The sequence below is a fragment of the Euphorbia lathyris genome, chromosome 3, assembly GCF_963576675.1.
Source record: "Euphorbia lathyris chromosome 3, ddEupLath1.1, whole genome shotgun sequence".
NCBI lineage: Eukaryota > Viridiplantae > Streptophyta > Magnoliopsida > Malpighiales > Euphorbiaceae > Euphorbia > Euphorbia lathyris.
The window spans coordinates 48,975,958-49,002,572 of NC_088912.1; the positions used below are offsets into that span (position 1 = coordinate 48,975,958).

At 35.0% G+C, this 26,615-nt stretch overlaps 1 protein-coding gene across 5 annotated transcripts; it reads right to left on the reverse strand.

The window, feature by feature from the left end:
- Positions 1-21,086: 21,086 nt before the first annotated feature.
- On the reverse strand, positions 21,087-25,794 carry LOC136222889 (uncharacterized). Of its 5 annotated transcripts, none has more exons than XM_066010575.1 (8): positions 25,537-25,794; positions 25,323-25,426; positions 24,761-24,973; positions 23,187-23,374; positions 22,763-23,003; positions 22,123-22,259; positions 21,821-22,049; positions 21,087-21,510 (listed from the first exon to the last, which is right to left on the reverse strand). In XM_066010575.1, the coding sequence occupies exons 3-7, from the start codon at positions 24,885-24,887 to the stop codon at positions 21,822-21,824; spliced, it is 921 nt and encodes a 306-aa protein (XP_065866647.1). In that variant the 5' UTR covers positions 24,888-24,973; positions 25,323-25,426; positions 25,537-25,794; the 3' UTR covers positions 21,087-21,510; position 21,821. The 5 variants fall into 5 exon arrangements, with proteins under 5 accessions (XP_065866647.1, XP_065866648.1, XP_065866649.1 ...); XM_066010576.1 differs by having other exon boundaries at positions 24,761-24,976; XM_066010577.1 differs by having other exon boundaries at positions 24,761-24,901; positions 25,318-25,426.
- Positions 25,795-26,615: the final 821 nt, after the last annotated feature.

Here is a 26,615-nt window from a genome sequence, read left to right on the forward strand (position 1 = left end):
AAATAAAGGCATGAATATATTCGAAGAGGATGATTGGAATCATTACAATCTACTGAATGCATTGTATTATGAATCATGAGTTATACATTTCCTACCTCTTTCACATAAAAAGCCTACGTCCTATCCACCCCTCTCCCTATATACAAACTATACATCGGGGTAATACTAATGAGAAAACTGCAAATAATGAGCCTAATGAAGAGGAAAATCCTAGAAGTCCTCAAAGTCCCTCAGATAAGGCCTCCTCGGCAACTCGACGACCCTCCTCGGCGGCAAGGCGCCCCGCGGTCTCCACTCGCGTCATCTCCTCTGCGGCAAGACGCCCCTCGGTCTCAACTCGCATCCTCTCCGACCAATGAGCATCTCTCTCGCGATAGACATGCCCGACTCTAGCATCGGCATCTCGCTGTGACTCACTAAACCGCTGCTCGTTTGCATGAAGATCGCTCTGCAAATAAAAAAAGAAGGAAAAAAAATATATCATACATACATATGTGCATCACACGCATACATTTCACTACACTAATACAGAATAAGAATACTCACCAGGTGGCCGGCGCAGCGTAGAGTGAGCTGCTCTCTGAAATAACCGGACAATCCCATATAATCAGTACACGTCTCCCTCGAAGTAAGGAGAGCATCAGGGGGATCGAACGACATCCTTGAGGTAAAAACCGAAGGGGCTGTCTCGATGCCGGAGTAGGCCACACCCGCCTCGCCGTAATGAATCACTCGAAAATCTCTCCCTGGGATCGGGAAAGGTGTGCCGAGGCGAAGCCGCTCGGGTTGAGCAATGCCGGAGGACTCGCTTGCATAATAGGAAGGCTCGCTCGCAGAAGTCCAGGCCCGAGCACCATCGAAAAAGTCAGACGTCCGAGCGCTCCTCAAGGAACCCTCCTGCACGTAAAGACACAATAAATACCCATAACCACCTTGTAAATAAAGAATAAATAGGTCAAAGAACTCACCAGAATCTCCTCCTGACCAATCGTAGGACGACACTGCATCCAAATCACGAAAAGCCTGGACGAGACCCGCATGTATGGTCCCGCTCTTAGTGCGGAAGATCGTCTCGCCCAAAGCATACAGAAGGAAACTGCGAGTGGCCTGATTCGTGTCATCTCGGTCACAGAAGTCCCTGCGACTTAATAATCCGTAGGTGGTGACAAACTTCGCCGGGGTAGACTTGACACCGGTATGGACTCTGGGTCTGATCAAAGCAGATATCTCAGCACGGTCAACCCGAGGACGCACCATGTCAAAGAAAAGCGGGACCGGGATGCCGCTACCCCGCAATCCGGTCAGCAAGGAGAAGTCGCAGGGCGAGATCGTCATCTCCCCAAAAGAAAAGTGAAAGGTGTGGGTCGAGTCTACCCATCTCTCGCATAAGGCGCGCAGGCCGAACCGATCGCACACCTCATTAGCGCGAGGCAGCACCAGGATGAAAGGCTCGAAGCCCAACTCTCGTACCCGGGCTTTAGCCGTCGGGCTAAGCATGGCATGCCAGATGTGAATGCCCTCGGTGGTCCCTGAAATACCAATGACCTGGAAGGAACGGAACGGGTAAGGCAAAGGGCCAAACTAAAGTCATTACTCCTCGAGAACCTCGCTTCTATGCATACGTCTAATAAAAGTTTGTTAACCTAGCTATTCTTTCGGTTATGTTTAAATCTAACCTAGAAGTTCCTGTCAGTTAAGATCGTTACTCTGTGAGATTTCGTTCGTAGAATCATTTGTATAAGATTTGGTTAATCCTTTATTCTTTGGTGTTCCACTCTCCCGCGTGCTTGCGAAGAGCTTAACCTAATTCTAACTTGAGTCAAAAACTATTAATTTAGTTGTTTACGTTTTTACTATTCACGTGCACTTTTTCACGTGCACTATTCACGTTTTTACTATTCACGTGCACTATTCACGTTTTTACTATTCACGTTTTTGCGGTTAGCCTGCATTATTCATGTTTTTACGATTCACGTTTTTTGCGGTTAGCATGCATTATTCATGTCTTTACTATTCACGTGCATTATTCATGTTTTTACTATTCACGTGCATTATTCGCGTTTTTACGGTTGGCATGCATTGTCCGTATTTTTACTATTCTCATGTATATAGTTCATATTCTATCAACAAACAAAAAGCATAAAGCATTGTTCACGTGCATAAAATTCGCGTTTTCTAACTAAAAGTCTTCTAAGCAGTCTAAAGGTTAGCATGCAAACGACGTTCAAAATGGGGCTGCTAAAGCCTAGAAGTCTTGTCAAAAGATAAAGATCAAGGGGGTACTTACCGGATTGATGTTGGTTCGGCTCAGATGAGAAGCAGGGTGCTGAAAAGGAACCAATCTAGTCAAGTTCTCAAAACCCGCATCCATGCCCTTCGTGCCATCGTGCCTGTCCGAATCCATCAAGAATGCTCTAAGTTTAGTGCTAGAGAGAGAGAGAAGAGAGAGAAGGTGTGGGGTTGAAATGAAACCCCACCACCTTATATAGGAGAAGGGAATGACATTCCCGTAAATAGTGAAAAAGGTACGACGTGACATAAAGATGAAAAGTAAATAATTAATTACCAGGTGCACATACCTCCGATTCGCAGTCCGTTTCAGCATGCGTTTCTGCCAGGCGGCGACCAGTACCCTAAGGACATGATTCCAGACGACAGTCAGAATTTTACAGAACAGTGGCGCCAGTCAAAATACAGACAACAGTCAGTAGAAAAATGATTTTTAGTCAAAAGCGTTCCAGACAAAAGGATAAGCATGTTCCTATCAATAACTCAAATACCCGAGATGATAACCCTAGTAAAACACAGACGACATTGTTTTAAAATTCAGAATTTCTATTGAGCCATTTTGCCTGCGGTCGATTTAGAGACCAGGGTTGCTTTGGAGCCATTTTGCCTACGGTCATTTTAGAGACCAGGGTTGCTTTTGAGCCATTTTGCCTGCGGTCGATTTAGAGACCAGGACTACTTTTGAGCCATTTTGCCTACGGTCGATTTAGAGACCAGGGTTGCTTTTGAGCCATTTTGCCTGCGGTCGATTTAGAGACCAGGGTTGCTTTTGAGCCATTTTGCCTGCGGTCGATTTAGAGACCAGGGTTGCTTTTGAGCCATTTTGCCTGCGGTCGATTTAGAGACCAGGGTTGCTTTTGAGCCATTTTGCCTGCGGTCGATTTAGAGACCAGGGTTGCTTTTGAGCCATTTTGCCTGCGGTCGATTTAGAGACCAGGGTTGCTTTTGAGCCATTTTGCCTGCGGTCGATTTAGAGACCAGGGTTGCTTTGGAGCCATTTTACCTGCGGTCGATTCAGAGACCATGGTTGCTTTCGAGCCATTTTACCTGCGGTCGATTCAGAGACCAGGGTTGCTTTCGAGCCATTTTGCATGCGGTCGATTTAGAGACCAGGGTTGCTTTCGAGCCATTTTGCCTGCGGTCGATTTAGAGACCAGGGTTGCTTTTGAGCCATTTTGCCTGCGGTCGATTTAGAGACCAGGGTTGCTTTTGAGCCATTTTGCCTGCGGTCGATTTAGAGACCAGGGTTGCTTTTGAGCCATTTAGCCTGCGGTCGATTTAGAGACCAGGGTTGCTTTTGAGCCCATTTGCATGCGGTCGATTTAGAGACCAGAGTTGCTTTTGAGCCATTTTGCCAGCGGTCGATTTAGAGATCAGGGTTGCTTTTGAGCCATTTTACCTGCGGTCGATGTGGAGACCAGGGTTGCTTTTGAGCCATTTTTCCTGCGGTCGATTTGGAGACCAGGGTTGCTTTTGAGCCATTTTGCCTGCGGTCGATTTAGAGACTAGGGTTACTTTTGGGCCGTTTTACCCGCGGTCGTGGACCAGGGTTGCTTTTAAGCCATTTTACCTACGGTCGATCTAGAGATCGGGGTTGCTATTGAGCCGGTATACCAGCAGTCGATTTAGAGACTAGGTTCCCCAGAAAGAACGTCCATCTGCGGCCGATTTAAAGGCAAAAGCGGGACGGACAAGGCAAAGATCGAAGACGAAGCCGGAGCATGCGGCATGGAGATCAGGTATTGTTCCTCCTACTCTATACGTGTCTTTTACTTTAATATATTTACATTGCATGTGTTGCTTTAGTAAAAAACATTTTCAAAACACACACATCACTGTCAACATAGGAAAGTAGGGGCAACTGTAGACACCGAGTCGGAGGACCTGTGACGAAAACCCATAACAAGACGGTTGAAGCAGTCGGTTCCGATAATTTAAAGCAAAAATAATAATAAGAATCACGAGAGGGTCTGTAGGGGTTGCGGTCGTCGAGTAGACGGCTCGCGGGCGCTCAGCGGCCCTGGGCGAGCGCCTAGCGGCAGCCGGCGCGCGCCCGACGGCAGTTGGACGCGCGCCCAACCTACGTTGGGCGTGCGCCCAACATCCGTCGGGCGAACGCCCGACATCCGTTGGGTGCACGCCCGACGATGTTGGGCGAACGCCCAACCAACGTTGGGCGAACGCCCAACATCTGTTGGGCGCACGCCCAACCAAGTTGGGCGTTCGCCCAATGCTGGTTGGGCGTTCGCCCAACCATTTTGGGCGTAGCCCGACGCCCTTCGGGCTACGGCCAAATTTTTTTTGGGATCCGTGCCTATAAAAGGCACGGATGCCCATGCATTTGGGAGGGGCGGATTTTGAGAGCTTGTCACTCTAAAACATTTTTTAGAGAGAGAGTGATTTTTTTTGGGAAAAAACATTTTTTTTCCTAAAAATTTGGAAATTCCTAAAAGTTAAATATTTTACCGAAAACACAAAAAACACCGGAAAATCACGATTCGTGGAATCAACCGACTTCAACTGATAATACCGATCTTGAGGTATTATCCGAGGACTAGACTCGTTTTATTTTATTTAATTTATTTTCTTTATTTATTTATTTTTATGTTATAATTTTATTTATTTAGTTAATTATTTATTTATCACGTTTTATTTAATCTTCCGTATTTATTTAATTTTTGTCTCGTATTAAATAAACGTTCGGTTTTGTTTTGAAATAAAAAACCTCGTTTTAACATCCCAATATGAACCGTGATCCGATTCAAAGGTAGTTCGGGATTAAGAAACGTTGTAATTATAAGTTTTGAAAGTATTTCTAAATAACGTTTTAAAAATAAAACATCGTTTTAGGAGTCTCCGTTATAGACTATGATCCTATTTTGGTAGTTCGGAGGACCAAAATGATAGAATAGATCTAATTTAAAGTGTTTGAACAAATCTGGAATGTTATGTACTGTTTCTGTAATTTTCCATTTTCTGTCACAAAAGGCAGTTTACCGACGGAATTTCCGTCGGTAAAGCTGCTGAAATGTAAAAAATGCTGTTTTGGTCCTTCTTTCTCAACTTTTAGACTTTTGGTCCTTGATATATATATGTATAATTATGTAAGATATGTATTTAAATTATTTTTAATTTTTTTTGGTATATATTTATTTAACATGTTTAGATATTATTTTTCATCAATTTGATTTGATAAGATTATATGTATATTTATAGATTTTCCATTTAATTCATTTAAACTATACATATTTGTTATTTTGGGGTTATTAGGGGTTATTTTCTATATATACTTATCATAAACCATTTTGGGGGTTAAATATTATTTTCTTATTTATGAACTTTGTTCGTTTTTACATGTTTTTAATTAGAATAAAAATATATTATACCTAGTAGTATTTTCATCACTATTTTTACTTATTAATGTGTATTATTTTCTCTAGTTTGTTTTAGTGTATTACCAAAAAAAAATTAATCATTTTTTGTACATACGTATATTTATGTATATTTACTCTATTTTCATACTTATACATATACTCTTTCAAATGTATTTGAGTTGGGTGAATTTGAGATTTAATTTATTAATTATTATCATTATGTTCAAAGGAAGGATAATTGAGTAAAAAATGGGAAAATAAACCACAAAAAGAGATTTTAATTTGCTTATTTAAACTTAAGTTTTCTAGAAGTCCTTAATGTAAATAAAAGGCTTTCCTATTACTTTAAACCGTTTCCTAAAAACATCACATTTTAAAACCTTAATTCGTTCCAACGACAGATTAAGCGAACATTGTAAATTGTTTCGTTGTAAATAATGAAATTTTGAATTGTTTTCCTAACTAAATGGTTTTGTACAAAATAAATTGACTTGTATGCTTAATCACGTTTTTTTTAGATTAAAACTGTTTGCCCAACGTTTTCAAACACTCGAGTCGTTCCAACGGCGATTCGAGGGAACATCATTAACGGGGTTTTGAAACGTACCTAAATCGTTGCAACGGCGATTAAGGTACGAACCATGTAAAATAAACTCGTTCTTTGGGAGTGAGATTAGCGTAGATGTAATATACGACATAAAATCACACTGTGAATAAATCAATTCGTCCTTCTCCCCCTCTCTCTCCTATGTACTTTAAATTTATGCAAAATGGGTGATTCTTTACTAAAATGGCTTTTAATGACATGCTCAAAACGGTTTTCAAAACGAGAAAGAAAAGGTTTCAAATGAATTTAAACTTAAAGAAATATGCGATTAGTCCGTTATCGCCTAACACGCTGAGGAGGAGGCCGGTGGTTCATAACCGGGCGATGTCGGGGTGCCTAGTAGCCTTTCTCCGGAAAGGAGCTAGTCTTCTCGGCTCGTACCTAAGTTTCCCGAACCCTCACCGGTCTCCCGCAAGGGATCGGTGTTCATTTTCCCATTCGTGGGTGGCGACTCTTCCATACTTCAGGCTCCGGTCCTGCCGAGCAGCTTGATTCCACGATTGGTTGCTTTCGGCGCCAATCACCGCTTACGTCGCCATGAGGTGTCCACCCCCCGGTCCGCCCGGGCGAGGCCGTTCGACACCTTGTCTAACAGTAATATTTATGTTAATCGCATTAACTTATCAAATTAACTTTCATCCAATTTTACTTCTAATAGTTTCGTATCTTTTATATTAATTTTTAGATTAATATAACTATACAAAACTTTAATTATGCACGTCCCAATTATTTTGATTTTAATTCATTTAACATTTTGATTTACAAATTGGTAAAACAAACTCTTAAACAAATTTTCATTCGATAATCAAAACAGAAAACTATCAATTTCTGAAACATATATATTTAAATATAAAAAAAACGATTTGAAACAATTTAAAATCCAAGTGGGTCTTGGGCCGGGCCCGAGAGTGGGCTGCTGCCGATTGGCAGCAGCCCTAGCGCGGCTGAACCTCCACTGCCTTGTGGCAGCGGCGGCCAGGCGCCGCACGCGGCTGCTACCGCGAGGCAGCAGCCGCGCGACAGCGGCCAGTCGCGCCGCGAGGCGCAACTCGGGCTGCTGTCGTATTTATATATATATATATATATATATCAGTTCTAAAACGGTTTTAAAACGATTTTCAGAAAATAGGAAAAACTACTATAGATTTCCGTTTTATCTTTAGAATTAATAAAACTGATTTTATCAATCTAACTATAAAACTAATAGATTTCGTTATAATGATTATCAACCAAAATAATTAGGAACATACGCATAATCTATTTTAATTAACAATTAATTAAAACTTATTTATCCTTAGAATTAATTAATCAAACAATTTGTTAATTAATTCTAACTATAAATATTTATTCAATCCTATTGAAAAACTTCTAAATTTTTATATATGAAATAACGGATTTAACGATGGCTCTGATACCACTGTTGGAAATTAGGCTAAGGTATAGTAGCGGAAATATAAATTTTTTAACCTATTTCCATAAACCACAAGATCCGTTAACCGTTATTTCATATAAAGAGGGATAAGAAGAATTACCTTTTGATGATCAATCTACCATTGTTAATGAAGTGCCCACAACTCTTCTCCGAGTTCCCAAGCACGAAATAAAACACGGGAAGATTAATTTAGAATCAACCGTTGAATAACAACCAAAGTAGAATGCCTCTAATTAATCAACACAAGATCAAGGATAAAAGAAATAGATGAAATTAATTGATCGGAAAGAAGCCGTAGAAAATCTCGTCCTCGAACTAGGGGTGTCGAAATTCTCTCTCTCTCTTTAATATAGAATTTTGAAAATCACTAGGGCTTGCGTTCTTGGGGATTTCGAAAATCACTAGGGGAGGGGTATTTATAATCTCTTGTATCTAATCCCTAGTTAGATAGAATTAGGTTACTGAATAGGAATTCAATTCGGAATAGAATTTCTAATTATTATCTCATTATATATCTAATACATTAAGGATAATAATAATAACCTTATTGGATAATAATAGGAGTATTATAATCTAATTAAAATTCCTAACTTATTTATCTCTTTAATTAATTTAATTCACAATCCTAATCCAATTAGAATTAACAAAATCAAATTAATTATTCATGTATGTTACTACATGAATTTCGACCCCCCTTGGTCCATGGGCCTTATTGGGCTCAATTGGGCTTCCATCAATTAATTAACATCTATCTCTCTTTTAGGTTCTAAGTCTTATGTGTGACCCATTAGGTTCTTATTGCTTCTAGCCGTATGCAACGTTATTAAATAATTTTCAAAGAATTATATTTAATCTTTGCATGACGGAATGATGTACAGAGTATGTGATTAGCAAGTCCGTAATCATTCCCCCAGAGCTATAAGAAGACAGGTTGATTCTGTCGTTAACCTTTCCGTATTAGTTACAGTATAATTCGATCCTTTATCAACTACATCCTTGAACTAAATCTTATGACTATGGATGATGTCAAGTCACATATAGCGAGACGTTCGTTTTACTTGTACAGGCCGAGTCAACTCAAAAGATAGGTTAAGTGAAATCTGTATTTCAAGTCTTAAGCTATCACCTTGCAAGGATTTAGAGTCGAGTCTTCCACAAGCGATCTTTAGATGTATCTCCCATTTATCGGGAGTGATAAATGCTCAATCCAATATATAACGATCCCGCAATCACTTCCTGTGATACCCAACGTCTACTGTTCACACCCTAGAGTCATCTCTGTTAAGGATCGTGTTACACCAGAGTCAAAGCGTCACATTCCGTAATCCAGAATACTAATTAATATTCCTTTAAGTCTAAGGATTAGTTATACCTATTAATACCAATGAGATGAACAGGTGACAAGGATGAATCTACCCATCCTGTTATCTCAAATCGGATCCCCAATCCTAATGAACTACTTTTCATCGGATCCATGTAACTGTCCAGATATCTGTATATATGAAGCTTGTGAGATCAGCTTTCTGTCGGACAGAAGACATTGTTACATGCAAGTCTCAACAGTGATATATCAATCGTAAACATATCACTTGACTTGGGGTGGTTTTAAGTTTATCAGTTTATTATAAAGTTTTGTCTCATTTCATGCTTGTATGAACACTTTATAATCACTTTAAATAAACTTACGGATTTCTTTTTATTAGACTTTATTTAGTGCTCAAAAGGGATTGCCTTTATATAGTTATAAAATATATATCTAATTAAAACAAATGATATAAAGAACAATTCATTTACATTAAGTTTGTATCCTAGAACAATTGTCTATGGGAAACTAAACCCCAACAACATGGTCTTCAAATATCAAACCACCCGTGCGGACTACTCCTGATGGATACAAACTTTATCCAAAATCCAACCAAACTTCAATTGTATACATTTTCTCATCAAATGGATCAAACTTTACTATAATCATCAATAAATCGAAATCCAACATTTATTGAACCAAAATAGCAATTGAACCCTTGAAGAAATCCAATTTAACACCAATTGACCAAAATATCATTAAAACCCTTAAAGAAATCCAATTGAACACTAATTGAACCAAAATAACATTAAAACCCTTAAAGAAATATAATTGAACCAAAATCACATTAAAACCCTTAAAGAAATCCAATTGAACACTAATTGAACCAAAATCACATTAAAATCCTTAAAGAAATCCAAATCAACATCAATTGAACCCAAATAGCACTTAAACCCTTAGGAAAACCAATTCAACATCAATTGAACTAAATAATAATCAAACTCTTAAGAAAACCAATTCAACATCAAGGTATGAATCAAAATAGCCCAAAAATTACCATTGTGAAATCATTTCCTTCAACCTTGAACACAAACTCAAATCAACAACCAATACTCAAATTATTTCTAAGAAAACCCTTAGGAGACAAATTCATGAAATTTATAGCTCAATATACATATATTTATACATACAAATCAAAACTAGTTGATAGTTACTTACCTTAGCCTAAATTTGAGAACAACACCACCAAAACCCTAATTCTGTCCCAAATCTGCCTAGCCCATATTCTCTGTACACTACTCCAAATCAAAAACCCTCCAGTCAGACGTTGCTTCTATGTGTCTAGAGTCTCCAGTTGAAATTTGAGGTGATTTGGACGGTTAGATCTCCGGTAAAGCCTAAAACGGTGGAGCTGCCCTGTTTTTGGTGGTGGTTGAAGGTGGAGAGAGAATGGAGGAGAAGGATGGAGGAAGAACAATGATGAAGGATTGGTTTGATCATAAAATGATTTTCATTTCTGAAATAAGGCTATATATAGGCCTTGAATTAAGTGTTTAATTATTCCTTTTGGTCCTCCAAACATCTAATTTCTTTTAAAACTTACCCTAAACTTATAATTATTATAAACAAGTGCAATTACCCTCAAACAATACCCGTAACACCCAATTAATCGACTAATCCTACAAAGAATATAATATAACTTAGGGTTCGGGGTATACTAAATAAAAATTAAGGACACGGACGTGACAGATTCCTTACGGTTTAGTCCCAAATCAACGGAATCCGGCGATTAGGTGTACGTTTTCCGGTGAGAAACCCGAAAGTGTCCAGAAAATTTTCAAAAAATTTCAGAAAATGTAAAACATTATTCGGAGAAACTTTAATTCTTGAGTAGAAGTAGGATTTCTTATGGTTTAGTTCCAATAAAACTTTTTCCTTAATTTTATCCATTTTACATGCTTCAATAATTTATTTGGTTAAAACCGTAAGGAATCTCATTTTGAGCCAAGAATTAAAGTTTCTTAACATGATGTTTTACATGTTTTGAAATTTTTTGATAATTTTCTGGACACTTTTTGGTCTTACCTTTCAGCAATATGTGTTGGAATATTTTGTTGAAACAATATACAATTCTGTTGGAACAATATAACTATTATGTTGGAACAATTGGTACACAAATTTATTCTGTTGGAATAATATAAGAATTATGATTATTTTCTAAATAATATAACTAATATAAATTTGAAGATACTATATTAAATACTAAAAAAATAAAATTGAAGACTATAGATAATAAAATTGATTTGGAACAATTGGTAAACTGATTTATTATATTAGAACAATATAAGTATTATACTGGAATAATATAACTATTTTATTAGAAAAATTGGTACGTTGATTTATTTTGTTGGAACAATATAAGTATTATGTTGGAACAAATGATACACTGATTTGGAACAATTTCGTACACTGTCGGAACAATATAAGTAGGATAAAAAATGTGTTCAGAAAATTATCAAAAAATTCTAAAACATGTAAAACATTATTTTAAGAAATTGATACGTTGATTTATTGGAAAAATTGGTACGTTGATTTATTCTGTTGGAACAAATGATACACTGATTTGGAACAATTTCGTACACTGTTGAAACAATATAAGTAGGATAAAAAATGTGTTCAGAAAATTATCAAAAACTTCTAAAACATGTAAAAAATTATTTTAAGAAACTTTAATTCTTGGCTCAAAGTGAGATTCATTACGGTGTTGACCCAACAAATTGTTGAAGCATGTAAAATAGATAAAATTAAGGAAAACATTTTATTGGGACTAAACTGTAAGAAATCCCACTTCGACCCAAGAATTAAAGTTTCTCAGAATAATATTTTACATTTTCTGAAAGTTTTTGAGAATTTTCTGAGCACTTTTTTTCTCGTTGGAAAACGCCCACCCGGATTCCGCTCACCGGAATTTTTGGTAAACTGATTTGAAACAATTGGTAAACTGATTTATTATGTTGGAACAATATAAGTATTATACTGGAATAATATAACTATTTTATTAGAAAAATTGGTACGCTGATTTATTCTGTTGGAACAATATAAGTATTATGTTGGAACAAATGGTACACTGATTTGGAACAATTTCTTACACTGTCGGAACAATGTAAGTCGGATAAAAAAATATATTTGGAAAATTATCAAAAAATTCGAAAACATGTAAAACATCATTTTAAGAAATTTTAATTCTTGGCTCAAAATGAGATTCCTTACGGTTTTGACCCAACAAATTGTTGAAGCATGTAAAATAGATAAAATTAAGGAAAAAATTTTATTGGGACTAAACTATAAGAAATCTCGCTTCAACCCAACAATTAAAGTTTCTCAGAATAATATTATACATTTTCTGGAATCTTTTGAGAATTTTTTGGACACTATTTTTCTCACCGGAAAACGCCCATCTGGATTCCGATAGCCGGAATTTTTTTTACCTGACCTCCAGGGATCTCAAAATGACCATCTAATTTAAACAAGTCTAATAGTGTAAATTTTTTCGAAAAACGAGGTTAGAAAGGTCGGGTAAATGTATTTTAAAAAAAAGAAATAAAATAAATTTCTCTATCCTCTCTTTTCTTTTATTTACAAATTTGTCACCTTGCGTTTTTTAATTATCATCAAAACTACGTAGTTTTGTTATGTTACAAAATAAGCTTCTTGTCACACCTAAACCCCTTGTCGCACTGGATCTCACCTATATATATATATATATATATATATATATATATATATATATATATATATATATATATATATATATATGAGGTTGTTCTTAATGGTATCAGTAACCATCCAGATCCCTAAATGGATACAAAATCTCAACCATTGATTTTGATCCAATGGTGTGATCATTTAATATAATTAATGTCATAATAAATGACTTATCTTGTAAATTGCATTTTTCTCTCTCTTCTTCATTAGTCTTCTTCTTCATTAGTATTCATCTCCAAACAGATTCATCCGGAAAATTCATCACGGTGGCCTGAAAATTCATCATGGTGGCCGAAAAATTCATCATTCAGTTTCGTGTTTGTATATGTTCATGAAGAAAACGTTTTCTTATTGTATTTATTAAATCTGGAAAATTCATCAGAAAATTCATCGCGGTGGCCGGAAAATTCAACATTGTCCCTCAATCGTTAATGGATTTTTCTTGCTGATTTCGATTAACAACTTGATTTCGATTTCATTAATATTACTCGGTTAATTTCTGAATTGATGTTTGTATTCCTCTTTACTTCATAATTGATTTATTTCTTAAGTTTCATTAAATTGGAAAACAAAAAAAAAATTGAACTTGAATTTCAAACATGAATTTTATTGCTCAATATTGAATGCTAAATCGAAAAATAAAACATTTTTATGGAGAAACCAAGAATCGAATCTGGTCCTGCTTACTCAATACACATCATACATAACCATTTAGCTACAAGCATCTTCAGTTGCTCTTCTCAATCGAAAAAACTATTAACTACGTAACGAAACCCTCCCTTCCACACATAAAGTGCGGATTGCTCCACCTCAATCCGAATTTCATATTTCTTACTCTTTTTTTAACACATGCATTTATTGCATCTAATAAATGAGTTCCTTTATTCCCTTTTCACAAAATTTGATGCATATTGGGATCTACAAGTGTCCTAATGCTTTTAAAGGGAATGAAAATAAGTATTCCATCCAAATCACTTGTTTGAATGATTTCATTTTTTTTAAGAAAAATTATTTTATTGATAATTTTGTATGTATATCACTACTAAATCATGTTTTAACAAAAGCATACTAATACTCTATTTTTAACTGAAAATAAATAATCGAACTATAAAAATACAATAAGTTTTTATTTTAAATAATGATAAATGTATGTAGCATACAATAGTTTTCGTTTTATACGATGTATGTGGTTCAATTGTTATTTAAAAAATTCAGACCTAAAAAAATTACACATGCTAAAAATCCCTATTGATGCTTAAATCGAGATTCTAAATATTACGTTACGTCACAGTAAGTTAACGAATTATGTTACATTACGTATTGTAAGGTCATGTCGATTCTTCGGATCCCACTGTTGTCGAGCTTAACATCTCACAAGAATTCCGTTTGAATCACAATGACTTATTTTGATAAAAGTCAAAAGTATTTATTCGAAATTAAATTACAATACTATTTGAAAATCTAATAAAAAAGACTGACTTGGACAACACCTTACATGTGTCTGAAGCAACTCAACATTGATACAAGAAGCATTCTATCTAACATAATTTGATTCGAGTTAAGACACGTATTGTAAGTTAACGAATTACGTTACGTTATGTTACGTATTGTAAGCTCATGTCGATTGTTCAGATCCAACCGTTGTCGAGCTTAACGTCTCACAAGAATTTCGTTTCAATCACAATGACTCATTTCGCTCAAAATGTCCAATGTATTTATTCGAGAATAAATTACAACACGATTTGGAAAAAAAAATGAATTTCAAATATGAAGACGTTTATTCTTCAATATTGAATGCAAAATCGAAAAATAAAACATTTTTATGGAGAAACCAAGGTTCAAACCTGGTCCTGCTTACTCAATACACATCATACCTAACCATTTAGCTATAAGCATCTTCTATTGCTCTTTTCAATCGAAAAAACTATTAACTACGTAACGAAACCCTCCCTTCCACACATAAAGTGCGGATTACTCCACCTCAATCCGAATTTCATATTTCTTACTCCCTTTCTTTTTAACACTTGCATTTATTGCATCTAATAAATGAGTTCCTTTATTCCCTTTTCTCAAAATTTGATGCATATTGGGATCTACAAGTGTCCTAATGCTTTTAAAGGGAATGAAAATAAGTATTACATCCAAATCACTTGTTTGAATGATTTCATTTTTTTTAAAAAAAAATATTTTATTGATAATTTTGTCTGTATATCACTCCTAAATCACGTTTTAACAAAAGCATACTAATACTCTATTTTTAAATGAAAATAAATAATCAAACTATAAAAATATAATAAGTTTTTATTTTAAATAATAATAAACGTATGTAGCATATAGTAGTTTTCATTTTATACGATGTATGTGGTTCAATTGTTATTTAAAAAATTCAGACCTAAGAAAATTACACATGCTAAAAATCTCTATTGATGCTTAAATCGAGATTCTAAATATTACGTTACGTCACAGTAAGTTAACGAATTATGTTACATTACGTATTGTAAGGCCATGTCGATTCTTTGGATCCCACTGTTGTCGAGCTTAACATCTCACAAGAATTCCGTTTGAATCACAATGACTTATTTTGATAAAAGTCAAAAGTATTTATTCGAAATTAAGTTACAATACGATTTGAAAATCTAATAAAAAAGACTGACTTGGACAATACCTTACATGTGTCTGAAGCAACTCATCATTGATACAAAAAGCATTCTATCTAACATAATTTGATTCGAGCTAAGACACGTATTGTAAGTTAACGAATTACTTTACGTTATGTTACGTATTGTAAGCTCATGCCGGTTGTTCAGATCCAACCGTTGTCGAGCTTAACGTCTCACAAGAATTTCGTTTCAATCACAATGACTCATTTCGCTCAAAATTTCCAATGTATTTATTCGAGAATAAATTACAATACGATTTGAAAAAAAAAATTGAATTTCAAATACGAAGACGTTTATTCTTCAATATTGAATGCAAAATCGAAAAATAAAACATTTTTATGGATAAACCAAGGTTTGAACCTAGTCCTGCTTACTCAATGCATATCATACCTAACCATTTAGCTACAAGCATCTTTTGTTGCTCTTCTCAATCGAAAAAACTATTAACTATGTAACGAAACCCTCCCTTCCACACATAAAGTGCGGATTGCTCCACCCCAATCCGAATTTCATATTTCTTACTCCCTTTTTTTTAACACTTGCATTTATTGCATCTAATAAATGAGTTCCTTTATTCCCTTTTCACAAAATTTGATTCATATTGGGATCTACAAGTGTAAGTTAACGAATTACGTTACGTTACTTATTGTAAGCTCATATCGATTGTTCGGATCCCACAGTTGTCGAGTTTAACATCTCACAAGAATTACATTTGAATCACAATGACTTATTTTGATAAAAGTCCAATACGATTTGAAAATCTAATAAAAAAGACTGACTTGGACAAGATCGTACTTGTGTTTGAAGCAACTGAACATGTTGTATCATTCCATAAAATTTCACACTAACCGAAGAAGTACAATTATACAAGAAGCATTATATCTAATATTGTTTTTTATTCGAGCTAAGAAACGTACTATAAGTTAACGAATTACGTTACCTTACGTATTGTAAGCTCATATCGATTGTTCGGATCCCAGTGTTGTCGAGCTTAACATCTCAGATAATAAATTACTTCATTTATTTCATTTTCACAAAATTTGATGCATATTGGGATCTACAAGTGTCCTGATGGTTTTAAAGAAAATGAAAAAAACATTTCATCCAAATTATTTGTGTGAATGATTTTTTTTTAAAATTTATTTTGTTGATAATTTTGTCCTTACATCACTACTAAATCATGTTTTAACAAAATCATACTAGTACTATATTTTTAACTGGAAATAAATAATCAAATTATAAAATTACAACGTTTTATTTCAAATAATGATAAACGAATAGTAATTTTTATTTTAAAGGATGTATGCGGTTCAATTGTTAAACAATCGAGATTCTAAATATTACGTCACGGTAAGTTACCGAATCATGTGACGTTACGTATTGTAAGCTCATGTCGATTGTTCGGTTCCCACCGTTGTCGAGCTCAAAATTTACAGTATTCTGTTTCAATTACAATAAACATTTTGCTAAAAGTGCATTGTAATTATTCAAAAATAAATTACGATACGATTTGAAAATATAATGAAACCGTTCTATTGTAATCCAAAAAAAATCATTTTCCAAAGGCATAAACTTGATCACAACAAATGAAGCTGTTTATCTAGCATTAATTTTGAAAATCCAAAGGCAGCACAATTAATGCCATGAATTTAAAAAAATAATAAAGTATCAAAATAGGCCTAAAGTTTTTGGCTAAGTACCAATTTAGGCTCCACGTTCAAAATAGCACCAATATAGGCTTAACGTTTACAACCTAATATCAATTTAGGCTTAAAGTTTACAATATAGCATCAATTTAGGCCTCATGTACAAAATAGCACCAATATAGACTTAACGTTTACAAAATAATACGAATTTAAGCTTAACGTTTACAAAATAATACGAATTTAAGCTTAACGTTTACAAAATATATCCAATTTAAGCTAAACGTCACAATGAAGCTTAAATTGTGCCATTTAGCTTAAATTGGATATATTTTGTAAACGTTAAGCTTAAATTCGTATTATATTGTAAACGTTAAGCCTATATTTGTGCTATTTTGTACATGAGGCCTAAATTGATGTTATTTTGTAAACGTTAAGCCTAAATTGATATTAGGTTGTAAACGTTAAGCCTATATTGGTGCTATTTTGAACGTTGAGCCTAAATTGGTACTTACTCAAAAACCTTAGGCCTATTTTGATACCTTATCCCTTTAAAAAAAAATCACATAAACGGCTAACAATTTTCTATGTAGTATTTGTAGAAGTGACTCTTCAATTTCTTATTTTTATATGTCCATGAATAACTCTAATTGCATTTATTAAATTTTTATTCATTTTTTCTTGGTGGCCAGAAACATCAACCTTGTGGAGGTTCAGTTTCTTGTTTTTATGTCCATGAAGAAAACGTTTTCTTATTCATTTTTTCGTGGTAGCGGGAAAATTCATCGCGGTGGCCGAAAACTGGAACCTTGCACCGGAAATATAAACCTTGTGGCTGTTCAATTTCTTGTTTTTATATGCCCATGACGAAAACGTTTTCCTATTGCATTTATTTAATTTTTATTCATTTTTTCGCGGTGGCCGGAATCTGGAAATGGTGCGCCGGAATCTTCAACCTTGTGGCTGGAATTTTCTATAAAAAATGGTGCATTGTAAAGATAAATGGAGAGAGAAAGTCTAAATTAATTGAGGAGAGAGAAATATGAAGTGCATTTATTGAGGGGCTATCTTTTTTGGGTTCCATGGGATGGGTTGAAACCATTGAGGACTTTTCCACACATATATATATATATATATATATATAGCAACATCATCTTGTACTAACTAGAAGGAACATATTAAATACATGATGAAAAAAAAAGGAAATCATTAAGCAATATTTGAGGGGAAGTTCGTGAGCAACTGAATTACGAGAACTCCCTTTGAAAATGAAGCTCGAGAGAAAAAAAAAAAATTGGACGCCTCATCGATAGAAGAAGCCACAAGATCCGTGTAACTCACATCCTTGGCACCCATGATAGCGTCAACAACATCTTTGCGACCCGAAGAAACCAGGATCCACACAAAACCACAATTCTTTGCAAAAAAAGGACTAACTAGCACCGTCCTATTGGACACGCACCGCTCATAAGCACCCCTTCTTTGAAATTCCGAGCAATGAACTCCTCTGCACCTATATTACTCCTGCTAGAGAAAACCACATCACAGTTTATCTAGTATTTGAAGGTTGCATCAGATATTTTAAACACCAGTTATGTTTAAAATATTTACTGTGTTATTAATATAGTTATAACAAAAACTTATGTGAATAATTAAATCTGCCTCGTACAAGTTAGTAATAAAAACTGTATAAAATATTTATTACGTTATTAACACAGTTATAAATGATTTGCCAAATTATATGAAATTTTAAAGTAAATTTGTTTGGGAGCTTCGCTGTCCGAATCAAATAGTGAAAATGTTTAATACTTTAAGAGTAAATTTGCATTTTGGAAAATACTATAAGGATTCTTCTTTTTTTTTTTTCTAGTTTTCGGAGAGAAATCAATTAATGTGAAATAGGTTAGTCCAGCTACTTTGGTTCTTCTTCTTCAACCTTTCTATTATACTGTTAATTAATAGAATCAGTTCGTAATTGACTTTGTTAGTTATTTATAACTACCTTAGTAATACAATAAACTTACTTCTTAGCATTTTAATAGATTTTTTTTTTTGTAACGGTGTTAATAATATGTTAAATATCTAGTCGTTAAAGAGTAGACCTACCACAGAAGCTCAAATAGAAACAATGATCTGCTCTATGATAAACATGATATTTTATGATAAAACTTCCTGATGTGATTTCTCCCTTCTATGACAGATTTTCACAGCCCAGGCATGGTTTACAGAAGATAAACAGCTTGAGGAGAAGGCTTGTTGATGTGAGTGAGGAAAAAAGATTTGGTGAAAAAGATTCATACTTCTAGACATATGACATGTTAATGTTAATTAACTTATGCCATCTACTAAGTTTGAGTTGTCTAACGACTTGGAACATGATTCTTGTGACTCTAAAAAGCAAAGAAGATGAATAATTTGGAATTAATAGTTAATGAGAAAATTATTAATATTAATATTAATCCATGATTATTTTTTTTTGAAGGAATTAATCCATGATTAATTAGTAATATGTGAAAGCTTGTTTTTTTTTAAGGGTTAATTTCATATAAGTGCCCTGTGATTTCACTTTATTGCAGATAGGTTCTTGTGCTTTGTTTTTGAATAAATAAAGGATTGTACTTTTCTCCGTTTGCGGAATTGAGGAAGAGACACAAACGGAGTCAGAATCGATGACGTGTCCAAGGGCAATTTTGCCATTTTAAAAAATCGGTATATAAATTTAAAAGGTTAATATATACCAATTTTTTAAAATGGCAAAACTGTCTTTGGACACATTATCGATTTTGACTCCGTTTAGGTCTCTTCCTCAATTCCGCAAACAGAGAAAAGTACAATCCTTTATTTGCTTAAAAACAAAGCACAAGAACCTATCTGCAAAAAAAAGTGAAACCACAAGCCACTTATATGAAATTAACCCTTTTTTTAATAATATGAAAATGCTTGATTTTTTTAAATAGTGTTAAACCACATATTATTTTGGTAAAACATGTTTTTGGAATAGTTGGAATATAAACGAGCTTTGTGTTTTCATTAACCTTTGAGGCATATAAATGCATACAGTCATGGATTTGAAACAAATCTAGAAAGTGTAGGAAACACTTGGACATAATTCGGTCTAATAATAAAAATTTCTCTTCACCCATATGTATTAGCCGAACCATGTAAATTTTTTGTATTGTTTATATTCTTTTATTTTCAATTGTTCGTATTAATTCATATAAAATAGTCACCATCTCCTAACACTATCCTATTTATAAATAGCAAATCAACCCCTCTCTCCCAACAACGTTAACTTCTCTTCCACTATAAGAGTCTGTGAAACCTAAAAAGTAAAAAACTGAATATTTAATAAGAAATTTGATAGTACTCTACGTGAGAGATAAATACCACTACGTTGTGGATTGAATCACAGCTGATGCAAGAGTGGTATGCTTTTGAGGCTGTTTGGAAGAGGTCACCTTCAAAGGCAGTTGTACTATTAATAATCTGAAAAATGGATGTGAAAGCCATAAAAAAAAAAAAGACTATTTTATGTCTGAATTTATAAATTTTAGACCCGCTCCCCCTCAATTTAATTTAAGCGAGGTGGTCATTCGGGGCCTCGTGGGAGTAGGGGCAAGAGGCCCAATGCTCAAACTCAGAACTTTAAGGAGGCCAATGTTGTGGTTCCCGCTAATAATGTACCTCCTCAGCGGAATTCTACGGGTACCCCAATTTATAAATCTTGAACCTTAAAAAATACATCTTAGATTCCTAATGTCCCGAGGTTGAAAACATAGACTTTTAATGTATCTAATTATTTAGCATATTTTTGTTAATATTTGTATTATAGTTAAATTTGTGTAGCTTGGGCGTATATTAATTTAAGATATATTCATATTATTCATACTCAAATAGTAACAATTATGCTACCAAAAAAGCAAAAAGTAACAACTACAGTGAACCAATCAGACCCCATTTCACTTGTTAGTGTGCAAAACCCAAAATTTGGGATACTAGTGAAAGAATGAAAATAACAAATTGTGACAAATGCATTATCTAAATGGTTGTGCCAAAATGACAAATTGTGCCAAGTATAAAAACCAATTTTAACTTGTGCCAAAATTATACAGTAGTTTGAAATAACCTCCATCTCTATAGAGCTGAAAGGATTTTTGTAGACACTCTATTTTTCCCCCTGAATTCAATAAAAAGTGTTACTTGGAGTTCCTAAATAGATTAAACCAGAAAAAGCTTAAGGTGACAGAGTCAACATGTAAGGCTTATCATAAAATACCAACAACAGCTTAGTTCAGTTGCTCTTGTAGTTTACAAGTGCAAGAACAAGATATCAGCTCACGAGATTCACCCCGTGCATCCAAGATTCCATTTAGGTGTTCCACTGCAGATTCTCCCACTTGGCATTTCACATTTTCAGTCCGTTGTACAAACAAGATTCTGCAAGTCAACAAAATTGGATGAAATGAACATCGTAGTCAATTCTAATTTACATTTGAAAATGGAAGTTGACCGCACCAAACAGGTTCACAGTAACCAACAAATGTTCTTATTCTTAAAACAAACTTACATATTCTAAGTCATAATGTTGCTCTTCTTGAATATTTTGTTGATTTTCAGGCATCAATACCCCAAAGGTAAATAAAAATGTAAAATAGATCTAAAAAAAGCTACAGATTTTCAGAAGGCAGTTGAAAAAGTGGATGTTATAAGCTTTAGGCAATAACACTGCAGGATAGTCGGCACAGACCTTAGTCGGGCAAAGCAGTTCCTCGCTCTAGATTGTTCTTGATCTCCAGTGTGTATTTACCAAAAGCTCTTTCAATCTTTTTGTTGAAATGCTCATTACGATCATTGATGGAGTCAATATCCTTCTCTTCATGGAACCTCCTCCTTCGACTAAATGAAGTGCGTTTCTCATCCCGGTCCTTGAGTTCTTTTACCATCTTGTCAATCTTATCCTCAGAGATCTTGGGTGCCTAAAGACAAATAGAAACCATTTTTAATGCCCCAAATATATATAACAGAAAGTGTAATTTCCAAAGGTAGTACCTTCCCATACTGAAGGCTTGAGGCTTCACGATAGAACTCAGGATCGGCTTCTTTCATTTTGTTGTATTCTTCTAGGTTAACCTCTACGTTCTTTGTTCGCTTTTTATAGGCATTGTACAGTGTCTTCTGATTAAAAACTGAGAAACCATGCTATTAGTTTCAGCCTTAGACTAGACTAAATAAACATTTTAGTGCTCATGCAATAAATAAAAAAAAAAAAAAGGGCGGCCCGGTCGCATTACGCGTCCCCGCTGAGCGAGGGTCCGGGGAGGGGTCCCACCACAAGGGTGTATTGGGGGCAAGCCTTCCCTTGCCAATTTAATTGGCAAGAGGCCGCTCCTAAGACTCGAACCCGTGACCTCTGGTCACACGGCAACAACGTTTTACCGTTGCGCCAAGGCTCGCCCTCTTGCTCATGCAATAAATATGACCAAAAAATTTAAACTATGAGCAACTCCTCAATCCACATAGAGGAAACATCAGAATACACTAATATCAATATGCCCCCTTCTTACATGATTCGAGTAGTGTAAACACATAAGAAATGAGTAGTAAAGGCTTGTGCCATGATGAAAACATAAATAAAAGCAAATGAAAACATGATGAATAAATGTATTAACTAACAGATATATTAACATACCATCCCAACCATACGGTGCAGGATCCTTGTGCCATTTCTTATATTTTGCCTCTGCTGCCTCTTGCGTATCAAGCAAATATGCTTCGGTCATGTCCAAACCATTTGCATCTAGAAGTTTCCCTATTTTTTTCTTTCTCTGCTCAAGCCATTTCTGTTTAGATATACCCCTCGATTCTGCTGGAGCTTCCATTTTCTTCTTTTCAGCCACCATTGCTGTTTGATTGGCTTTTCTTGCCTCATTCTATATATAGCCACAGAAATAACTGCTTTGAACAAATTCCATAGCAATAATAAAAAGACAATAAAATCAAAGAGTTTAATATATATATATATATATATATATATATATATATATAATAGCTAGCCACATAAACAAACCACATAAACATGACATTCTGAACTTAAAAAGTTGAAAGGAAAGTACCATCTTAAGCCTCAACTCAAACAACTTTTTCTGCCTTCCAGTAAGTTTTGTAACATCCACATTTTCCTGGACAGAATTATCGTCATCCTCATCTGAATGATCCTTTATATCTTGTCTTTCATCATGCTGCTCATCCGGCTCAGAAGTAAGTGCAGCAGACTGATTACGTTCACCCTTTTCTTGCACCACTTTTTATGTAGCATAAAGAGAATCAATCAGGTACAGACGAAAAATGGACCAGTATTGCTTATATAGACAAAACTGAGACAAAATTACATATTAAAGTACTAAGATGTGGGAAAAAAGCCAACCATGTAATACGTTGATGTGGGAAAAAGCCAACCATGTAAATATGTTGACACAGTATGCACAACTGCACATGTTCTTTTATTATTTATTTCATTATCATTTTTATTTTTTGTATCCATGACCATGAATCAGCAACGTGCATCACAGTGCTAAGGGCATTGAGCCCTAGGTTGATGGGGCCAGACAGATCTGAAGAGGGAAGGGAGGGAAGCAAGGCTAATCTCAATTTTATAATAACTAAGCTTATATGATAAAATTGCTTTTAAAGATGACACCATATGTCAGAATTTAGCTTCAAAATTTCCCAAGTTTAAAATAATTATAAAATTCTACTCCTATTAAAGAGCGAAAATTCCTAATCCTAAAGAAACCACTATCAAACTGAAAATAATATTTTTGCAATCATTATCATCAAATTCAACTTCATTAGTTATTCTTTGTCTATGTTAATTTCTCTCCACTCATCTTGAAAATCAACACCACTGTCATGAGAAGAAGCCTTTTCCTTTTCAAATAGACAAATACTAATTTGGAGAAGATAACGTTTTTGCATTTTAATTGATCTACTATGATCGCAACCTTCTTTGACTCTGCCAGCTCTAGCAATCTTATATTGTGCAAAAGAAATGGTGGAATTCATTCATCCTTTTTCATCTTTTAGCCTTTTATTTCTTTGGATTTGATATGTTATGAATGAAAGCATATTGAACTTTTTCACCTTGTTTGAATCAACAGAATAGGTTGCTTGATGGATTAAACTTATAAATAACAGAACCAACACCAAAACGATGGATGAGTTTAGTTAACAAGGGAGATCTTCTTTATGCCCTGCACCCTTGATAATGTTCAACTTAAAATTTTTAAGTTAAATATTTTGACTTATCTAAGTGATTTTTTACTTAACTGGAATTTTAAGACTGTGTTATCAAACAAGCTAAAAACCAATAAACATAGTGTATTGATTCAAGTGCTGAAATAAGTTATCAAATAGACCCTAAGATTCTATAAAAAACATAGACCCTAAGACCAGAGCATAATGAGACTTCAGCATGAGGGATGTCTTCAGTAAATATGTATAGATGATAGCACGGACAACCATGGTTAAGAAATAGGAAAGACAATGTAAAATGGAAAAAGCCAGAGATATAGATCAGACCAAGGTGAGCCTTGAGCATGAGGCATGCCTTCAATAAACATGTATGGATGATAGCTCGGACAACCATGGTTAATAAGAAGAAATAGGAAAGACTATGTATGGATGATACCTGTTTCTATTTTATCCGTTTGTGCCTTAGCTTCTGCAATTTTTCTGAAGCAATATTCAACGCACTCATGGTAAGGATTGGAAGCATTTATACAATCAGGGTGCACTTTCCTTTCTTCAGTCATCATACACTATATTATAGCTGGATCAGTGCCACAATACAGGAGGAGAAATGAACAATAGAGCACCAGAAAAGGGCAACAGCTGAAGCAAGCTGCTGAAAGTGTTGTACAGATCATTAAACAAGCATCAAAATCATTTAGATTGAACAGTAAAGTAAAACTTCTCCTCATGTGGAGACATCGAAAATTGACCATGCAGTCCAAATTCATAAGCCCAAATTCAATCCCAATTCATAAGCCCAATTCATAATCCCAATTTCAATTTCGATCCCAATTCAATCCAATTTCAACCCCAATTCAATCTAAATTCATAATCCCAATTCTTTCTCAGACATTTAAACATTTTATCAAACATATAAGCAAGCAGCAAAAGAAAAATCACCAAAATTTATGTACTCAATCGAGAGAGGTCCAGCAAAAGAAAAAGAAAAATCACCTTGCCTTTTGCGTTAAGCAAGCAAGCAGCGACTGACCGGTGGCCCGCGGTGGAGACCGGCTGCTCCTCTCCTCTGTAAATCCCTTGCGCCGGGGGTGTGCGATTCCCTCTGCGCGTCACGACAATGAATTAGGGATATTATTAGGTGCTGTGTGCTGTGCCCTTTATTTCGCAATCGATTTTCATTTAAATAAAAACGATGTCGTTTTCATATCGTACCTTAGGGCTTAGCCTTCCCTTTGCAGCCTGTTGCCTTTTGGTGGTGATGATCGGCGAAGGAGACAGCGAGATGGAAATTGGAGATTGATTAAAGAAAGAATCAAGGCAGGTAAGGAGGGGAGGATTATGTTAGGTTTTGCTGAAGGCTGAAGATGGTGAGAAAAGGAGAAGGAAGGAGGCGATAGACTGTGTTATTCGAATTTGGGATTGAGAATTTTGGGAATTTGGTGGGGGTGTATTTAGTTTTTTTTTTGTTTTGTTTTTTCCGAAAGGAGGTGTATTTAGTTTTATTTTAGCCATTTAGTTTTCCGTACCCGTGTTTGAACGGGAAGTTTCGTGCAAAGACGACGTTTTTCAAGTAAAATTCTGTTAAAATTTTGCTATTCAACTATTAAAAATTGGACAAATTACAAATCTAAACAAACTGACGGGGTCTATTAATATATTTAATCTATTTTATTTTTTTAATAAAAAAAAACAATGTATTAATGAGTCAAATCATGGTAAAATTGTAACAATGAAACAGAAACATAACTCGGTAATAAATTAAAAAAAGAAGGGTAAGTGGATAAACGAGAAGACTGTGCTAACACATGTATCATCCCATTCACTTGCCGCCGTATCCATTTGACTGAGTAAGAGTCATTTGATGTTAGAATCAATCGTATTTGAATAATTCTATCCCCAAATTCGGAATCATCAACATAACTAGAGTTTATTGCATCAATCACTTGTTTAACATCAGATTCGAAAACCACATTCCTTCTTCCAACAGCTTCTAGCCATTGCATAGCCTGTAATAGTGCTTCAGCCTCACATTCTCGAGTTGTTGGACAACATAACAAACCCGCACATCTTCCCATTACAAACTGTCCATTTGCATCTCTTACTGCTGCTCCCATCCCTGCACGACCATCAGCGTTAAAGCATGCGGCATCAACATAACACGAGAGAAATCCTTCCGATGGCGGGTGCCAAGCCGTGCAAGTAGCGAATGAATTATTTCCTGCTACTGTATTTCTAATTCGTTGTTCTCCTGTACCAGTCCGATTCCTCAAGGCATTTGCTTCTGACCAATC